Here is a 15,079-nt window from a genome sequence, read left to right on the forward strand (position 1 = left end):
TGGCTCATGTTTAACTTGTTGTCCACGAGGACTCCAAGATCTTTTTCACACGTACTGCTCTCGAGCCAGGCATTGTCCCCCATTCTGTATCTTTGAGTGGTGTTTTAAAGTCAAAGGGCTTCTTCCTGACCTGGAGTGCAACAGCCTTTTGCTGGAAAGCACCACCTCCATTCTTTGCTTAAGTGGCCATGAAGAGGTTAAACAAAGCAAAGAAGAAGAGTTGTAACAGGAGCCCGGGAAAATGCTTCTTTCTTTCTTTGCCAAAAGCAAATGCGATAATGACCTCTAAAGAGAAAACCTCAAAGCCCCAGAAAAAAACAAAAAAACAATAACACACTTACATGGTTGCAGTCCGATGAAATCTCATTGTCCGGCTGGAAGAGAAAAAAGAGAGATAACGACATTAATTTAGAGGAGGTCAGGATACGCTGCCTTCCTTCCACCCCAACAGACCAAGGCTATTGTTCCAGAATAATGAACATTATTGTATTAACCTTGCAAATCAGGCCGCAAAAGTTAGCAAGCCCACGCTGGTCTACACTAACATCAAGGGATGGGCCCTGGACTCAAAGGCATTGGGGATGATGTTTCATACTAAGTTCGTTTATCTACTTGCCTCTGTTCATAATGCATTATGGTCTGTACAAAATAGAGATTTGTTTAGCCAAAGAGAAGTCCCATAAACAGAAGCCGGTGGCATTTTTGTGTGTGTGTGTGTCAGGTCTGACTTGAGAAACTGCCCTTAGTGACGCAATGAGTTAAACCCGTGTCCTGGCAGAACTGCTAACCAAAAGGTCGACAGTTCGAATCCGGGGAGCAGGGTGAGCTCCCGTCTGTCAGCTCCAGCTTCCCATGTAGGAATGCAAAGCTTTTGCAAAGCTTTTGCTGAGATACCGGTCAAAGGACATTTATAATAGAATGCCAAGTTTTCAAACTTTGTGTTTTTTTTAAATACAATACAACTGTTTGGTTCGCTCCTGATACCATAACTAAATAAATAACTACAAAAACAAAAATTTTGGAGGAGAACGATGGCTCTCAATGTAAGATGGCACAATTAAACAGGAAATAATACTTTCAAACCAGAAACAGAACTTTTTTTCCAATTTTCTTATATAGTGTTATGGGATTTGTAAACCCAAATACCTAGAGGGATTCTATACTGGAGAAGATGGTGCTAAGATGTCGCTCCTTCAGGTCCAGCTTATTATTATTATTATTATTATTATTATTATTATTACCATTACTACTATTATTATATTATCCAACGCAGTCCAGGGTGAGAGAAAGAAAGAACCTTTGTCTGTTTTGATGCTAAATTTGTAAAAAGAGTAATTACTACATAACATTGCCATGTATTGAACTGCTTTTTCTGTTGATTTGTTGTAAAACATGATGTTTTGGTGCTTAATTTGTAAAATCATAATGCAATCATAATTTTAATTTGACATTTAATAGGCTTTTTCTTAATCTCTCCCTATTATCCAACATTTTCATTTATCCAATGTTCTGCCAACCTGTTTATGTTGGATAAGCAAGATTCTACTGTATTTAGATGGTATTGCACCACCTGATATAGAATTATAGAATCATAGAATCAAAGAGTTGGAAGAGACCTCATGGGCCATCCAGTCCAACCCCATCCTGCCAAGAAGCAGGAATATTGCATTCAAATCACCCCTGACAAATGGCCATCCAGCCTCTGCTTAAAAGCTTCCAAAGAAGGAGCCCCCACCACACTCCGGGGCAGAGAGTTCCACTGCTGAACGGCTCTCACAGTCAGGAAGTTCTTCCTAATGTTCAGATGGAATCTCCTCTCTTGTAGTTTGAAGCCATTGTTCCGCGTCCTAGTCTCCAAGGAAGCAGAAAACAAGCTTGCTCCCTCCTCCCTGTGGCTTCCTCTCACATATTTATACATGGCTATCATATCTCCTCTCAGCCTTCTCTTCTTCAGGCTAAACATGCCCAGTTCCCTAAGCCGCTCCTCATAGGGCTTGTTCTCCAGACCCTTGATCATTTTAGTCACCCTCCTCTGCCGGGAAGTAGCAGCCAATAATGAAAGGACCAAAGCAGTGACATCTCCAGCTCCTCCTTTGTTTGTGTATCAGCCAGCACGTCAACGACTTAAATCAAGAAATAGTTTTCGAAGATCTACAAAGACACTCGCTGGAACACCTCAGCAAGTGAGAGTCCAAAAGTGGCAGGCTCAAACCCAGAACCTCAATCCATGGCTGATACCAAATGAGAGACTCTCTCCTGGGCACACAGAAAACTGGACAACTTGGAAGGCGCTGAACAGACTGCACTCTGGCACCACGAGATGCAGAGCCAACCTTAAGAAATGGGGCCACAAAGTGGAGTCTATGACATGCGAGTGTGGAGAGGAGCAAACCACTGACCACCTGCTGCAATGCAGCCTGAGCCCTGCCACATGCACCAGGGAGGACCTTCTTATAGTAACACCAGAGGAACTCCAAGTGGCCAGATACTGGTCAAAGGAAATCTAATATAATGCCAAGTAGTGTTTTCAAAATACATTACCACTGTATCCTCAGTTCACCTCCAATACAATAAATAAATAAATATTATTATTATTAAATAATAATAATCATCGTCATCATCATCTTTATTTATATCCCACCTTTCTCCCAAGGTGGTTAACCACCATACAATCTAAGAACAATTTAAAACACATATAAAAATATCTATCTATCTATCTATCTATCTATTTATGCATATGCTTGGGTACAAGGTTATAATACAATAATTATAATTACATTTAACTACCCAGCCCCCATAACTAATTGTCTACGTTGTACAATGAGGCAAATGATCAAATGATCAATGAACAAATGATCAATGAGGCAAATGAGCTTAAGAGCATCAGGAGAGGCCCTGCTCTCGATCCCACTACTCCCGCAAATGCGGTTGGTGGGGATGAGAGACGGGGCCTTCTCGGCAGTGGCCCCCCATCTGTGGAACTTTCTCCCTAAGGATATCAGGTTGGCAACTTCCCTCCTGTCCTTTAGAAGAAAACTGAAGACCTGGCTCTGGGGCCAGGCATTCGATTAGACGCCAGCGGCAATAGGAAAAGGAAATTTGGATTTTCTCACATGGACTCTCTGGGCTCGGCTTGGTTTTACTAGCATGTTAATCTATTAATGTATTGTTAAATTTTACTGATGATGTTGTACAATATTTTAAATGATTTTATTGTGAATTGTAATTTTGATGGTATTTATGCTGTTAGCATCCTCTGATGCTCATGTGAGGCCGCGCTGAGTCCCCCTCGTGGGTAGAAGGGCGGGATAGAAATATATAATAATAATAATAATAATAATAATTATTATTATTATTATTATTATTATTAATAATAATAATAATAATAAATGGGTACAGTATCTACACTGACGAAGAAACACATTCTATGCATATTTTGGTATCAATAAGGTGTTTCTGAAATAAAAATAGGAATGCATTGCTCTCCAGATGTGGCTAAATGTGAACGGACAATCCTTTGCCATTGACAGCAAATGCAGCTCAGCAACATCTGGACAATAGATGTTCCCCGCTGCTGTTCTTAATAAACTTGCACTGTTTTATTATTTTGAAAGTTGTGGGAGGCAAATAGACACACACACACACATATACATACACAAAGCTATTTTGTTTAGTGCTCAGGGAAAAGAAATAAAACCCACTGGGAAAGGAGCGAGGCAAGCTTTATAAAGCTTTCCAGTGAAATCTGCCTCCCAACAAACAGGATGTGGGATTTGCAAGAAAGGAGTACACTTCTCCGAAAAGGACTCGCCGCAGGTTTATTGAAGCACAGCTAGTGGGTAAAACCAAAGCGCGGCCGTAATTCACAGCGGTCCCACCGCCCTGCCCAAAGCAGCAGCAGAACATAAAAGTTTAACCAGCGCATACTGCCACGCTCAGCTTTTAACAAACAGCGGCGTCATTTCATTTGTGCCACAACTTTGGGGCTCGTACACCAAATCCCGACAACCCAGGATATCTATATTTAGCCCACAGCTATTGTTCACGGGTCTAAGGACAGGTCTGGGAGAATATATTTAGAATTCGCAGCCACCTGCGTCAGCAGTTGAGGAGCATGAGCAACCATGCACCAAGCGCTAGGACTTCCCAGTTAGCCATGGCTCCGTCTTGCTTCAGAGATATGGGAATAGGGTGGCAAAAAGCGCCACTAACGGAGCATTTGGAATCATTCTGCAGCATGACTCAAACCTGGTTAATGTAGAATGGTGAAGGATGAGTTGCTGGGGATGTGCAGTTTTCAGCTCAAATTTTAATTGTATTTCAATTATTTATGTTTTATGACTCAAAGATGTAATTATTTGTTAAATATTCTATTCATATTTACATGCATTTTCTTTGTTTTTAACCTATATTATGTTTTCTTTGATGTTGCCCAACTTGAACCCTACACAGGGATACAAAAAAAGTAAAGAAGTAGAAAATAAGCAAACAAAACTTTTGTTTGGCCATATATTGAAACAGTAGCCGTCCCCTGCCACGCATTGCTGTGGCTCAGTCTGTGTATGAGTTTTATGTGTATATATGTGTATTTGACATCTGTAGGGATACCAAGGTGCTTGTCTATAAAGCTATTGTCCTCCCAACCCTGCTCTATGCCTGCGAAACGTGGACTGCCTACAGACGTCACATTCAACTCCTGGAAGGATTCCATCAGCGCTGCCTCTGGAAAATCCTGCAAATCTCTTGGGAAGACAGACAGACAAACGTCAGCGTGCTGGAAGAAGCAAAGACCACCAGCATTGAAGTAATGGTCCTCCGCCATCAACTCCGCTGGACCGGCCACGTTGTCCGAATGCCTGACCACAGTCTCCCAAAGCAGTTGCTCTACTCTGAACTCAAGAACGGAAAACGGAATGTTGATGGGCAGGAAAAGAGATTGAAAGATGGGCTCAAAGCCAACCTTTAAAACTCTGGCATAGACACTGAGAACTGGGAAGCCCTGACCCTTGACTGCTCCAGCTGGAGGTCAGCTGTGACCAGCAGTGCTGCAGAATTTGAGGAGGCACGAATGGAGGGCGAAAGGGAGAAGCGTGCCAAGAGGAAGGCGCGTCAAGCCAATCCCGACCGAGACCGCCTTCCACCTGGAAACCAATGCCCTCACTGCGGAAGAAGATGCAAAGCAAGAATAGGGCTCCACAGCCACATACGGACCCACAAGAATGTTGGAAGACAATCATCCTCGGAAAACGAGGGATCGCCTAAGAAGGTAAGTATGTGTATTTGAGTGTGTGTGTCTATATATTTATATGTGGGTGGGTGTGGGTGTATATGTGTGTATATATTTGTATATATTTGTGTATTTGTGTGTTTATATGTGTACATGCATATTGTGTATATGTGTATGCTTGTCTATATGCATGTATGTGTATATATGTGTGCATGTGTATATATGTATATGTGTGTATGTATATGTGTGTATATTTGTGTGTGTTTGTGCATATATATGTGTGTATATATGTGTGTGTATGAACATGTGCATGCATATATGTATATGAGTGTATGTGTATATATGGCATATTTTGGGGAGTTTTAAGTCTGTTCCGCTGGGGTTGTGTGTGTGTGTGTGTGTGTGTATGTGTGTGTGTGTGCGTGTGCAGTTTTTTAAGGGGTGATGGACACTCGTTGGACTGTTAGGTATCTTGTGTCCAAATTTGGTGTCAATTTGTCCAGTGGTTTTTGAGTTCTATTAATCCCACAAACGAACATTACATGTTTATTTATATAGATTAGCTTAGCTGAGTTACTATTGAATTTTTCGTGTTTTGGAGTTAAATGTACATATAGGAAGTTTGAGAGTGAATGTGTAGTATGTCAGCCTGTTCAGCCTGTGATTGTGACTGATGTTTACGATGGGAAAGGGAATGGTGTTCTTGATGGTGGGCCTGGGTCTGTTGGAAATGGGGATGAGGGTTTGCCTAAGCCTGAGTTGAGCTCAGATGAGAGACCCGAGCTGTCTTGGTAAGATTCATAAGGTCACATTCCTGAAAGAGGCCTTTCGCAGTCTTTCTCAGGGAAACTGTCTGAAGATGATTTGTCAAGCGCAGAAGTTAATGAGAGTCAAGTTAATGAGAGCGTAGATAGAAAGAAAGGCTTTTGTAAACAAAGACAGAGTGCTCAGGCGCAAAGAAGATCAATTCATTTACAGGAAAAGAGATAAGGAACCTTTATCTGGTGGTAATGTCAAGAGAAATGCTTTCCTTTCGGTTTTGAGATCTGGAAAACCTTTATATTTATTCATGGGGGAAAAACTGTCTCAGTTGGGTCAATGTTGGAATTTCATGACGGTCTTGCTTTCAAGTGTTCTTAGTTTCATTTACCAAGTTTTTGCCAAGATTTGTGTATTTGATTTTTCATGCTGCCTTGTTTCATGGATGCTTGTGCCTATTTCATGGATTTTTATACCTATGGATCTTGTTTTGCCTTGAAGCTAACCTTTGTTTTGGAACTTTGCTGTTTTTGCTAATTTTACTGCTTTGCCTATTTATCTATATAAATAAAAATGTAATGTTCGTTTGTGGGATTAACAGAACTCAAAAACCACTGGACGAATTGGCATCAAATTTGGACACAAGATACCTAACAGCGCAATGTATGTCCTTCACTAAAAAAAAAAATGATTTTGTCATTTGAGAGTTGTAGTTGCTGGGATTTATAGTTCACCTACAATCAAAGAGCATTCTGAACCCCACCAACGAGAAAATTGGGCCAAACTTCCCACAAACTTCTCCCATGACCAACAGAAAATATTGGAAGGGTTTGGTGGGCAGTGTCCTTTGGTTTTGGAGTTGTAGTTCACCTACATCCAGAGATCACTGTGGACTCAAACAATGATGGATCTGGACCAAACTCTACACGAATACTCAATATACTCAAATGTAAACACTGGTAGAGTTTGGGGAAAATAGAATCTTGACATTTGGGAGTTGTAGTTGCTGGGATTTATAGTTCACCTACAATCACAGAGCATTCTGAACCCCACCAACCACAGAATTGGGCCAAATCTCCCACACAGAACCCCCATGTGGGCCACAGCAACGTGTGGCAAGGGACGGCTAGTATTCTTTAATAAACTGCTTGCTGATTTTACCAAGCTGGTGTAATGTTTAAGGTCAAATGTGTTCTTGCTCTGGTGTACAACTGAATGGTGCCTCAGGTACTAGAACTTTGTAGAATGAATGCAGCTCGACACCCCTTTAACTGCCATTACTAAATGCAACGAAATCACAGGAGTTGTAGTTTGATGGAGCACCAATACTGTTTTGGCAGGGAAGGCTAAAAACCTTGTAAAACTACAGCTTCCATTATTCCACAGCTATGAGCCATGGCTGTTAAACTGGTGTCCAACTGTGTTAATTCTACTGTGCAGATGGACCCCAGGAGACATTGATTCAGAGGTTGGATTGCAAGAAAGGTTGCCCTATATTCCCAACAGAAGCAAGCCGCAGAGGGTTTCCTTCCCTGCAGAGCCAATTTGCTTCCTCAAATATTCCCTTTGCGGAAGGCAAGGCCAGGGATTTAGGTCATTTCTGGCATTCTGCTCACAGATAAAGAGAAAAGGAGTTTAGATTTATGGAGAGATCTTGGAGGCCCCTGAAACGGCAAAGGATAGCAGCCATCCAGATGCTCGGGAAAGAAAAGAGCAGGGATGTGAAGGTGAAAGCATCTCCTCTCTGTTTTATATGAAATGAATTGCATTAGAGAGCTCTTCATGACTCCACACAAATGCAACCTTCTGCAAGACAGGCCAATGATCCAAATGGCTTTTTGAGCAAGGTCACAAAGCAAGCGTCTGAAGAGGAAATCAAGGCCTCACACAGCTTTTCTATAGCCTCAAAAGCCCTCTAAAGTGCTTTGTGCATACAACCACTGCCTAAAAAGTAGAGAACAATCCCGGAAAGGAAGCTTGCATGATCAGCCCTCGGCAGGGAAGTTGAGTCCCTGCAGAGATCCGTTCTGCAAAATCTCTGGAAAAGGGCTCAAATCCGAAAAAGGAATAGCTACGCATTTAGGGCAGGTTCATGCCCAGTTTGCAAGACAAGCTTCCACCAGAATCCTGGTTTATTGCACTTTGAGCACAAAGTATGATCATGTCAAATAGCTCCATCTGTAAACAAACAAACCAACAAATCAGGGACGTGAATCCAAGATTTGTTTATCATGGCATCTAGACTAGAAACTCTGCCTCATCTTGGGAAAATCTCCGTACAGACTCACATCAATGGTCTTGAAGAACCAGTTGCAGGTAAGCAACCTGTCCTTTGCATATCAGGTGCATCATCCCAAAGAATTCAGCATTACTGACAATTTATTTATTTTATTTATTTCTTTCAAAGTTTTCTATACCGACCTTCTCACCTCATTGAGGGACTCAGCCCGGTTTCCAACCATAAAAACACATACAATCAGTAAAATATCATAGTTCACAATTACAGTAACACATTTAAAATAGCAATATATTTAAAACTACGGTGGTAAGTCGTCATATTAAAATCAAATATACATCATTTTTCATCCAAAATCCTAGGGTGTTGTCTCATTCATTGAAAGCCTGTCTCCACAAGCACGTCTTCACCCGTTTCCTAAATGTCAGGACAGACGGGGCGGTTCTGACCTCCGGTGGGAGAGAGTTCCAGAGTCGCGGGGCCACCACCGAGAAGGCCCTGTCCCTCGTCCCCACCAGGCACGCCTGTGCGGCCGGTAGGACCGAGAGCAGGGCCCCTCCAGACGATCTTAATAATAATCTTGATGGTTCGTAAGGGAGAATACGTTCAGAGAGGTAAACAGGGCCGGAGTCGTTTAGGGCTTTATAGGTTAACACCAGCACTTTGAATTGTGCTCGGAAGCTAATTGGCAGCCAGTGGAGCTGGTGTAACAGCGAAGTGGTGTGCTCCCTGTACCCCGCACCCGTTAGTAATCTGGCTGCCGCGCGTTGGACTTGCCTTTTTCCTTCTAATATTTGCAAAGAGCTGAAATTGATAACATCCAACTGAAGCACAATATCCTTGAATTCAGACTGTTGTGGGTTTTTTTCCAAACTTAAATGCCATATTAGCCAAAGGAATTCAGAACAAGTATCAGACCATAAATATGAATTTACACACTGCTTCAGGCATAATAGCGGACTGTAACAGAGAATATATATCTAGATGTCCTAGTCATCCGTAAACCAGATCAACAATTGGGTCACACCATTTACAGAAACCCACACAGACAGATAGATATCTACACAAAAACTCCAACCATCACCCAAGTCAAAAAAGAAGCACCATTAAAGCCTTGGAAGATTGTGCAAAAAGAATCTGCAAAGCCCACCTCCTCCAAGATGAACTGAACCACCTCAACTGGGCTCTACAGGCCAATGGAGACTCCACCTCAGACATCAAAAGAGCTGCAAGACCAAGAACAAGCCACGAGAGTCAAGACAAAGACCCACCCAGAGGAAAAGTGTTCTTGCCATATATCAAGGGAACCACTGACCGCAGAGGGAAGCTGATGAGGAAACAAAACCTACAAACTATTTACAGACCCATCAAGGAAATCCAACAAATGCTACGTTCAGCAAAGGACAAGAGGGATCCTCTCACTTTTGCAGGAGTCTACCGTATACCATGCAGCTCTGGACAAGTCTACATAGGGACCACCAAACGCAGCATTGCCCAGACACGCATCAAGGAACATGAAAGTGCTGACCGTTTGGAATTCAGAGTTCGAAGGAGTGTGAGAATAGCTAACAAGGAGGAGGCCAGAGGCCAAAGAAACGCCTTCACGTTTTGCAAAGGGTATTAAGCAGTGTGTTTGGGACCAAACCGTTGTCAGAGCAACTTTTCGTTTAACCAAGAGGCTTACATTTTGCTTGTCAGGATTATCTTGCAGTTCTTGTGTTCGTGGTCTCAGGACTCAGTCATGTTTTCATGGGATTTTGCTTTTGCTGGTGCTTTTTGGATCATGCTTCAAAGTGTTATTCTGTATTGATCTTTTAGAACATTACTTTTGCTTTTAAGAACTTTTTATCTTTTACTTTTTAATAAACTATAAAGACTTCTGGCTGTGTGCAGTTTGGTGTTTTCAGCAAGGTGAACCTATTTTGAGGTGCGATACCCTGGATATTATTCCACAGGTATATAAACCCCACTAGCCTAGTTTCCAACAGACCCCACAAGCTCTAAGGATGCCTGCCATAGATGTGGGTGAAATGTCAGAAAAGAATGCTTTTGGGAAATGGCCAGGCAGCCCAGGATACAGCAACCCAGCTTGAAAGCAAACAAGACAATCTGAAGCATACAAAATAATCGATACATAAAGTTAAATCTATAAATTTAACCAAACTGGTGACCTCCGCTTCCCAGGACAGTCTGCCAGTGACAGCAAAAGAAACACCATTCGGGAGCAAACAAATCCAAGAAAGATTGTGAGCAGAAGACAGTTCAATTGAAATGGGTTGACAAGCTGCTTTCTATCTATCACCAACAATGTTGTTTCTTAGCAGACTGCATTTATAGAGAAGACGGTTATCAAAAAAAAAGTCCTCTATATTGCCAGATGTTCACAAACCTACAAGATACAACAGGACGGCCTGATTTCAGCACAGACAAAAAATTGAAAAAAAAGTTTCTACTGAAAACAGCAATTCAGCATTTTACTGCTTTACTGCTGAGCAGACATTTGTCTCCGGCAACAGGTGCTTATCATGTGCAAACCATGTTTACTTATTGCCACGATGTTTGGGCTAAGTATATACAGCTTGCAAAACATCAGGAAAGAATGCTTCTAGAACAGGGGTCCTCAAACTACGGCCCGCGGGCCATAAGCAGCCCGCCGAGCGCATTTATCCGGCCCGTCGAGGGGATTGGCCTCATGCGAAGCCCCTCACCGTTTCCATTGCTTGCACCGCGCAGCCTGCTCTCGTGCAGAGCCCCTCGCCGTTTCCATTGCTTTCCGGCGAGGAGATTGGGCCTGGCGAGGGGCTCCAAATTGTGCAGCCTTCCTTTCCTCCACTGGATTCATGCCTGGACCCCTCCAGGATGATCTTCAATGGCAGGTAAGCTATACATCCCAACACCTCCCAAATGCCAAGGTCTATTTTCCCCAAGCCTCTCCAGTATTTATTGTTGGTCATGGGAGTTCTGTATGCCAAGTTTGGCTTAATTTTATTGTTGGAGTTCAGAATGCTCTTGGTTGGAGGAGAAACTATACATCCCAGCACCTCTCAAATTCCAAGGTCTATTTTACCCAAGCCTCTCCAGTATTTATTGTTGGTCATGGGAGTTCTGTATGCCAAGTTTGGCTTAATTTCATTGTTGGAGTTCAGAATGCTCTTGGTTGGAGGAGAAACTATACATCCCAGCACCTCCCAAATGCCAAGGTCTATTTTCCCCAAGTCTCTCCAGTATTTATTGTTGGTCATGGGTGTTCTGTATGCCAAGTTTGGCTTAATTTCATTGTTGGAGTTCAGAATGCTCTCGGTTGGCAGGGGAACTATTCATCCCAGCACCTCCCAAATGCCAAGGTCTATTTTCCCCAAGCCTCTCCAGTATTTATTGTTGGTCTTGGGAGTTCTGTATGCCAAGTTTGGCTTAATTTCATTGTTAGGAGTTCAGAATGCTCTTGGTTGGAGGAGAAACTATACATCCCAGCACCTCCCAAATGCCAAGGTCTATTTTCCCCAAGCCTCTCCAGTATTTATTGTTGGTCACGGGAGTTCTGTATGCTAATTTTGGTTTAATTTCATTGTTGGAGTTCAGAATGCTCTGGGTTGGAGGAGAAACTATACATCCCAGCACCTCCCAAATGTCAAGGTCTATTTTCTCCAAGCCTCTCCAGTACTTGTTGTTGGTCATGGGAGTTCTGTATGCCAAATTTGGCTTTATTTCATTGTTGGAATTCAGAATGCTCTTGGTTGGAGGAGAAACTATACATCCCAGCACCTCCCAAATGTCAAGGTCTATTTTCTCCAAGCCTCTCCAGTATTTGTTGTTGGTCATGGGAGTTCTGTATGCCAAGTTTGGCTTAATTTCATTGTTGGAGTTCAGAATGCTCTTGGTTGGAGGAGAAACTATTCATCCCAGCACCTCCCAAATGCCAAAGTCTATTTTCCTCAATCCTCTCCAGTATTTTCTGTTGGTGATGGGAGTTCAGCTGATAAGTTGATCAGTAAACATATTCATGGGTTTCCTGCTGTTATTTTAAGAATGCTACCCATGCTGTGACATGCTTGAAGTCAAAATTTATATTTATTTGTAATTAGAAATAAATATTTCACAGTGTATAATTACATATAGTTTTTGTGATTAATCACTATGCCTTATGTTCAAATTGCAACAATGAAAATACATCCTGCATATCAGATATTTACATTACGATTCACATAAGATACGTGCAGTGTGCATAGGTATTTGATAGGCTTGGGCGGTTTCGTTTGTTAATTTTGTAATTCGTAATTAATTCGTATTTAAATTAGCTTACGATCCAATATTGAGCCATGCAGGAATTGTGCGAGGAGTAATAAAGATTCGAAACAATTTTTTCAATTTATTTTGAAATTATTTCGTAATTATTTCGTAATTATTTTCGCATGTCTGGTGCAAGTTTTATAGTTGTTGTTTGTTTTATCACACCAACAGTCAACAACAGAGGGAGAGGGAAGCTTCAGAAGTTCCTCCTGTCCCATTTGGAGATTTTTTTTTAGCATATTGTGCAATCGCGTCCGCCATTAACGAAACGATTCGTAATTTTACAAACTTTCGTAAATTTTGAAATTTTTTAAAGGAAAATTTCGGAATTATTAAAAATAACAAAATGCAAGGGCCCCCTAAAAACAAAACCAGTTTAGAACCAAATTTTTCCGTGGTTTCCGAAGCCTAGTATTTGATCATTTTTAAAAAATTTTTAAACTAACGAACTATAGTCCGGCCCTCCAATGGTCTGAGGGACAGTAAACTGCCCCCCTGTTTAAAAGGTTTGAGGACCCCTGTTCTAGAAAATGGCCATACAGCCCGAAAAACCTACAACAACCCAATTCTTTCCAAACATTTATTATAGGAGAGCTTCCCTCCTCGTAAAAAGCCCACCTTCCTCAAGTTGTCTCACTGTTTACAGTAATTAGAATTTAGACGTCGTTCAATTCTAGACTTATCCTCAGCTATTGAGCCATTTACAACTCCATTAGCCTTTAAGATGCCATGAAACTGTTAAAAACCTGAAATAAAAGACTTTTGAAAAATCCCTGCAGTCATCCCCAGAGGTTTTTCCAGCCTCTCTGAAGTTCAGAAGCCACAAAAAAGCAAAACGTCAACTTGGCAACCTTCCCACGAAAAATCCAAATGACAAAAGACTGTTTTGACCCTCGGCGGAGACGTCTCAGGGCTAGAGGCCAGGCTCGGCCAACAAATATCACATTGATGAACCCCTCTCAAGGGCTTACGGATGTCACAAGATGGACAGACGTGGCAGAGAGAGGCATCTTTTGTTTCTGAAAACACTAAGGAAGCATCCAGCTCATATTTTCCCCTGTGAACAACCTTGATGAAGCTGTTCATCACAGAAAGACAGACAGGTAGATCAACAGAAAGATTTATTTAATATTTACAATATATATATTCCACCTTTCTTACCCTGCAAGGGACTCAGGGCGGATCACAATGCACATATACATGGCAAACATTCAATGCCATAGACACACAACATATATAGACAGACACACAGAGGCTATTTAACTTTCTAGCTTCATGTTCAAATTCCGGCCACTGGGGGAGCAGTACCTAAATTTCCTACTTGACAGACGCAACTGTTTTTCGGGCTGCAAAGGTTGACAGCAAGCTAGACAAATGGTCAGGAGTTTACTCCGACCCAGGCTGCCTTCGATCTCATGACCTTTTGGTCAGTAGTGATTTTAATGCAGCTGACTCAAACCAGCTGTGCCACAGCCCAGATGATAGCTAGGACAGTCTTCTCGGCTTTAGCACAGCAGGTTAACCACCAGCTGCAGTAAATCTTGCCAACAGAAAGGCTGACAGTTCAAAACCTGGGTCACGGTGAGTCCCTGGCCTTTAGCCCAGCTTCTGCCTATCTTACAGTTTTGAAAATAGCAATGTGAGTAGATAAACAGGCACTGCTTTAAAGCACGGAGGTGTTTAAGGAACCCATAAGGAAATGCTAGAAAAATGCTGGTGATTCGATCAAGGAGGAAGCTTTCAAACAAAGCTCTTCGGCAGGGAGTGGGAGCACCCCTGTGGCCGGAACTGAGCATAGCCTCCAAGATGCCGAAGATGGGAAAGTATTTGCATGCACACACACACATACACACACTTCCAGTGTGGGAAGAATGGCGGTAGGACGTCGGTAGTGAGAGCTCTCTCTCACCATCCGAAGCCCTCGAAGATTGGGGGGGCTTTTGCCCCCCAAAACTCCAGTGGACCGAGGCTGGAGTGATTGCAAACCCGCAAGGAAAGCAAAGCCGACGGTCCGAAGCGGTCCCCCCCCCCCCCCCCGCTCAATGGAAGGAAAGCTAGAGACCCGGCATAAACCCCATAGGGAAGCAGATCTTCGTAGTGTGCGCGCTGCAACTTGAGGCGTGCAGGATTACTACTGACCACCCACATTTTAAAACAAGAAACAGCATGAAAGAAATGTAAGTAAAGAACCCCTATCTGTGCGAGGGGACCCAAAGGACAAGAAAATAAGAAACAGCAGAGCAGAGGAGGTGGAAGGAGGAAGGAAGGAAGGAGGAAGGAGGTAAAAGTGGGAGGAGAAGAGAAGAGAGAAGAGAGAGAGAGAGGAGAAAAGAAGAAAGGAGGAGGGAAGGAAAGAAAGAGGAAAATGCCCCCCCCCCGCCAAATCCCGTCAAACCCCCGAACACCCTGTACCCCCCCCCCCCCCGTAGACCACAGAAATAATACTCATATAAACAACTCAAACTGTCTTGTTGAGGTTTAAACAATCTCATTTGCCCCGTTAAGCATTGCTCCTATGAAACTCACTATAATGTCGTTGCAGTTGTATAAATGGTTTGTCTGTGCACATT

At 42.5% G+C, this 15,079-nt stretch overlaps 1 protein-coding gene across 1 annotated transcript in view; it reads right to left on the reverse strand.

The window, feature by feature from the left end:
- Positions 1-15,079, reverse strand: part of GLG1 (golgi glycoprotein 1) — a 167,676-nt gene that overhangs the window by 90,273 nt on the left and 62,324 nt on the right. The window contains exon 2 of the mRNA XM_060788388.2: positions 342-374. Within this exon, the coding sequence (XP_060644371.2) occupies positions 342-374 (33 nt within the window). The remainder of the gene's footprint in view (positions 1-341; positions 375-15,079) is intronic.

This window comes from Anolis sagrei, chromosome 8 (assembly GCF_037176765.1).
Source record: "Anolis sagrei isolate rAnoSag1 chromosome 8, rAnoSag1.mat, whole genome shotgun sequence".
NCBI lineage: Eukaryota > Metazoa > Chordata > Lepidosauria > Squamata > Dactyloidae > Anolis > Anolis sagrei.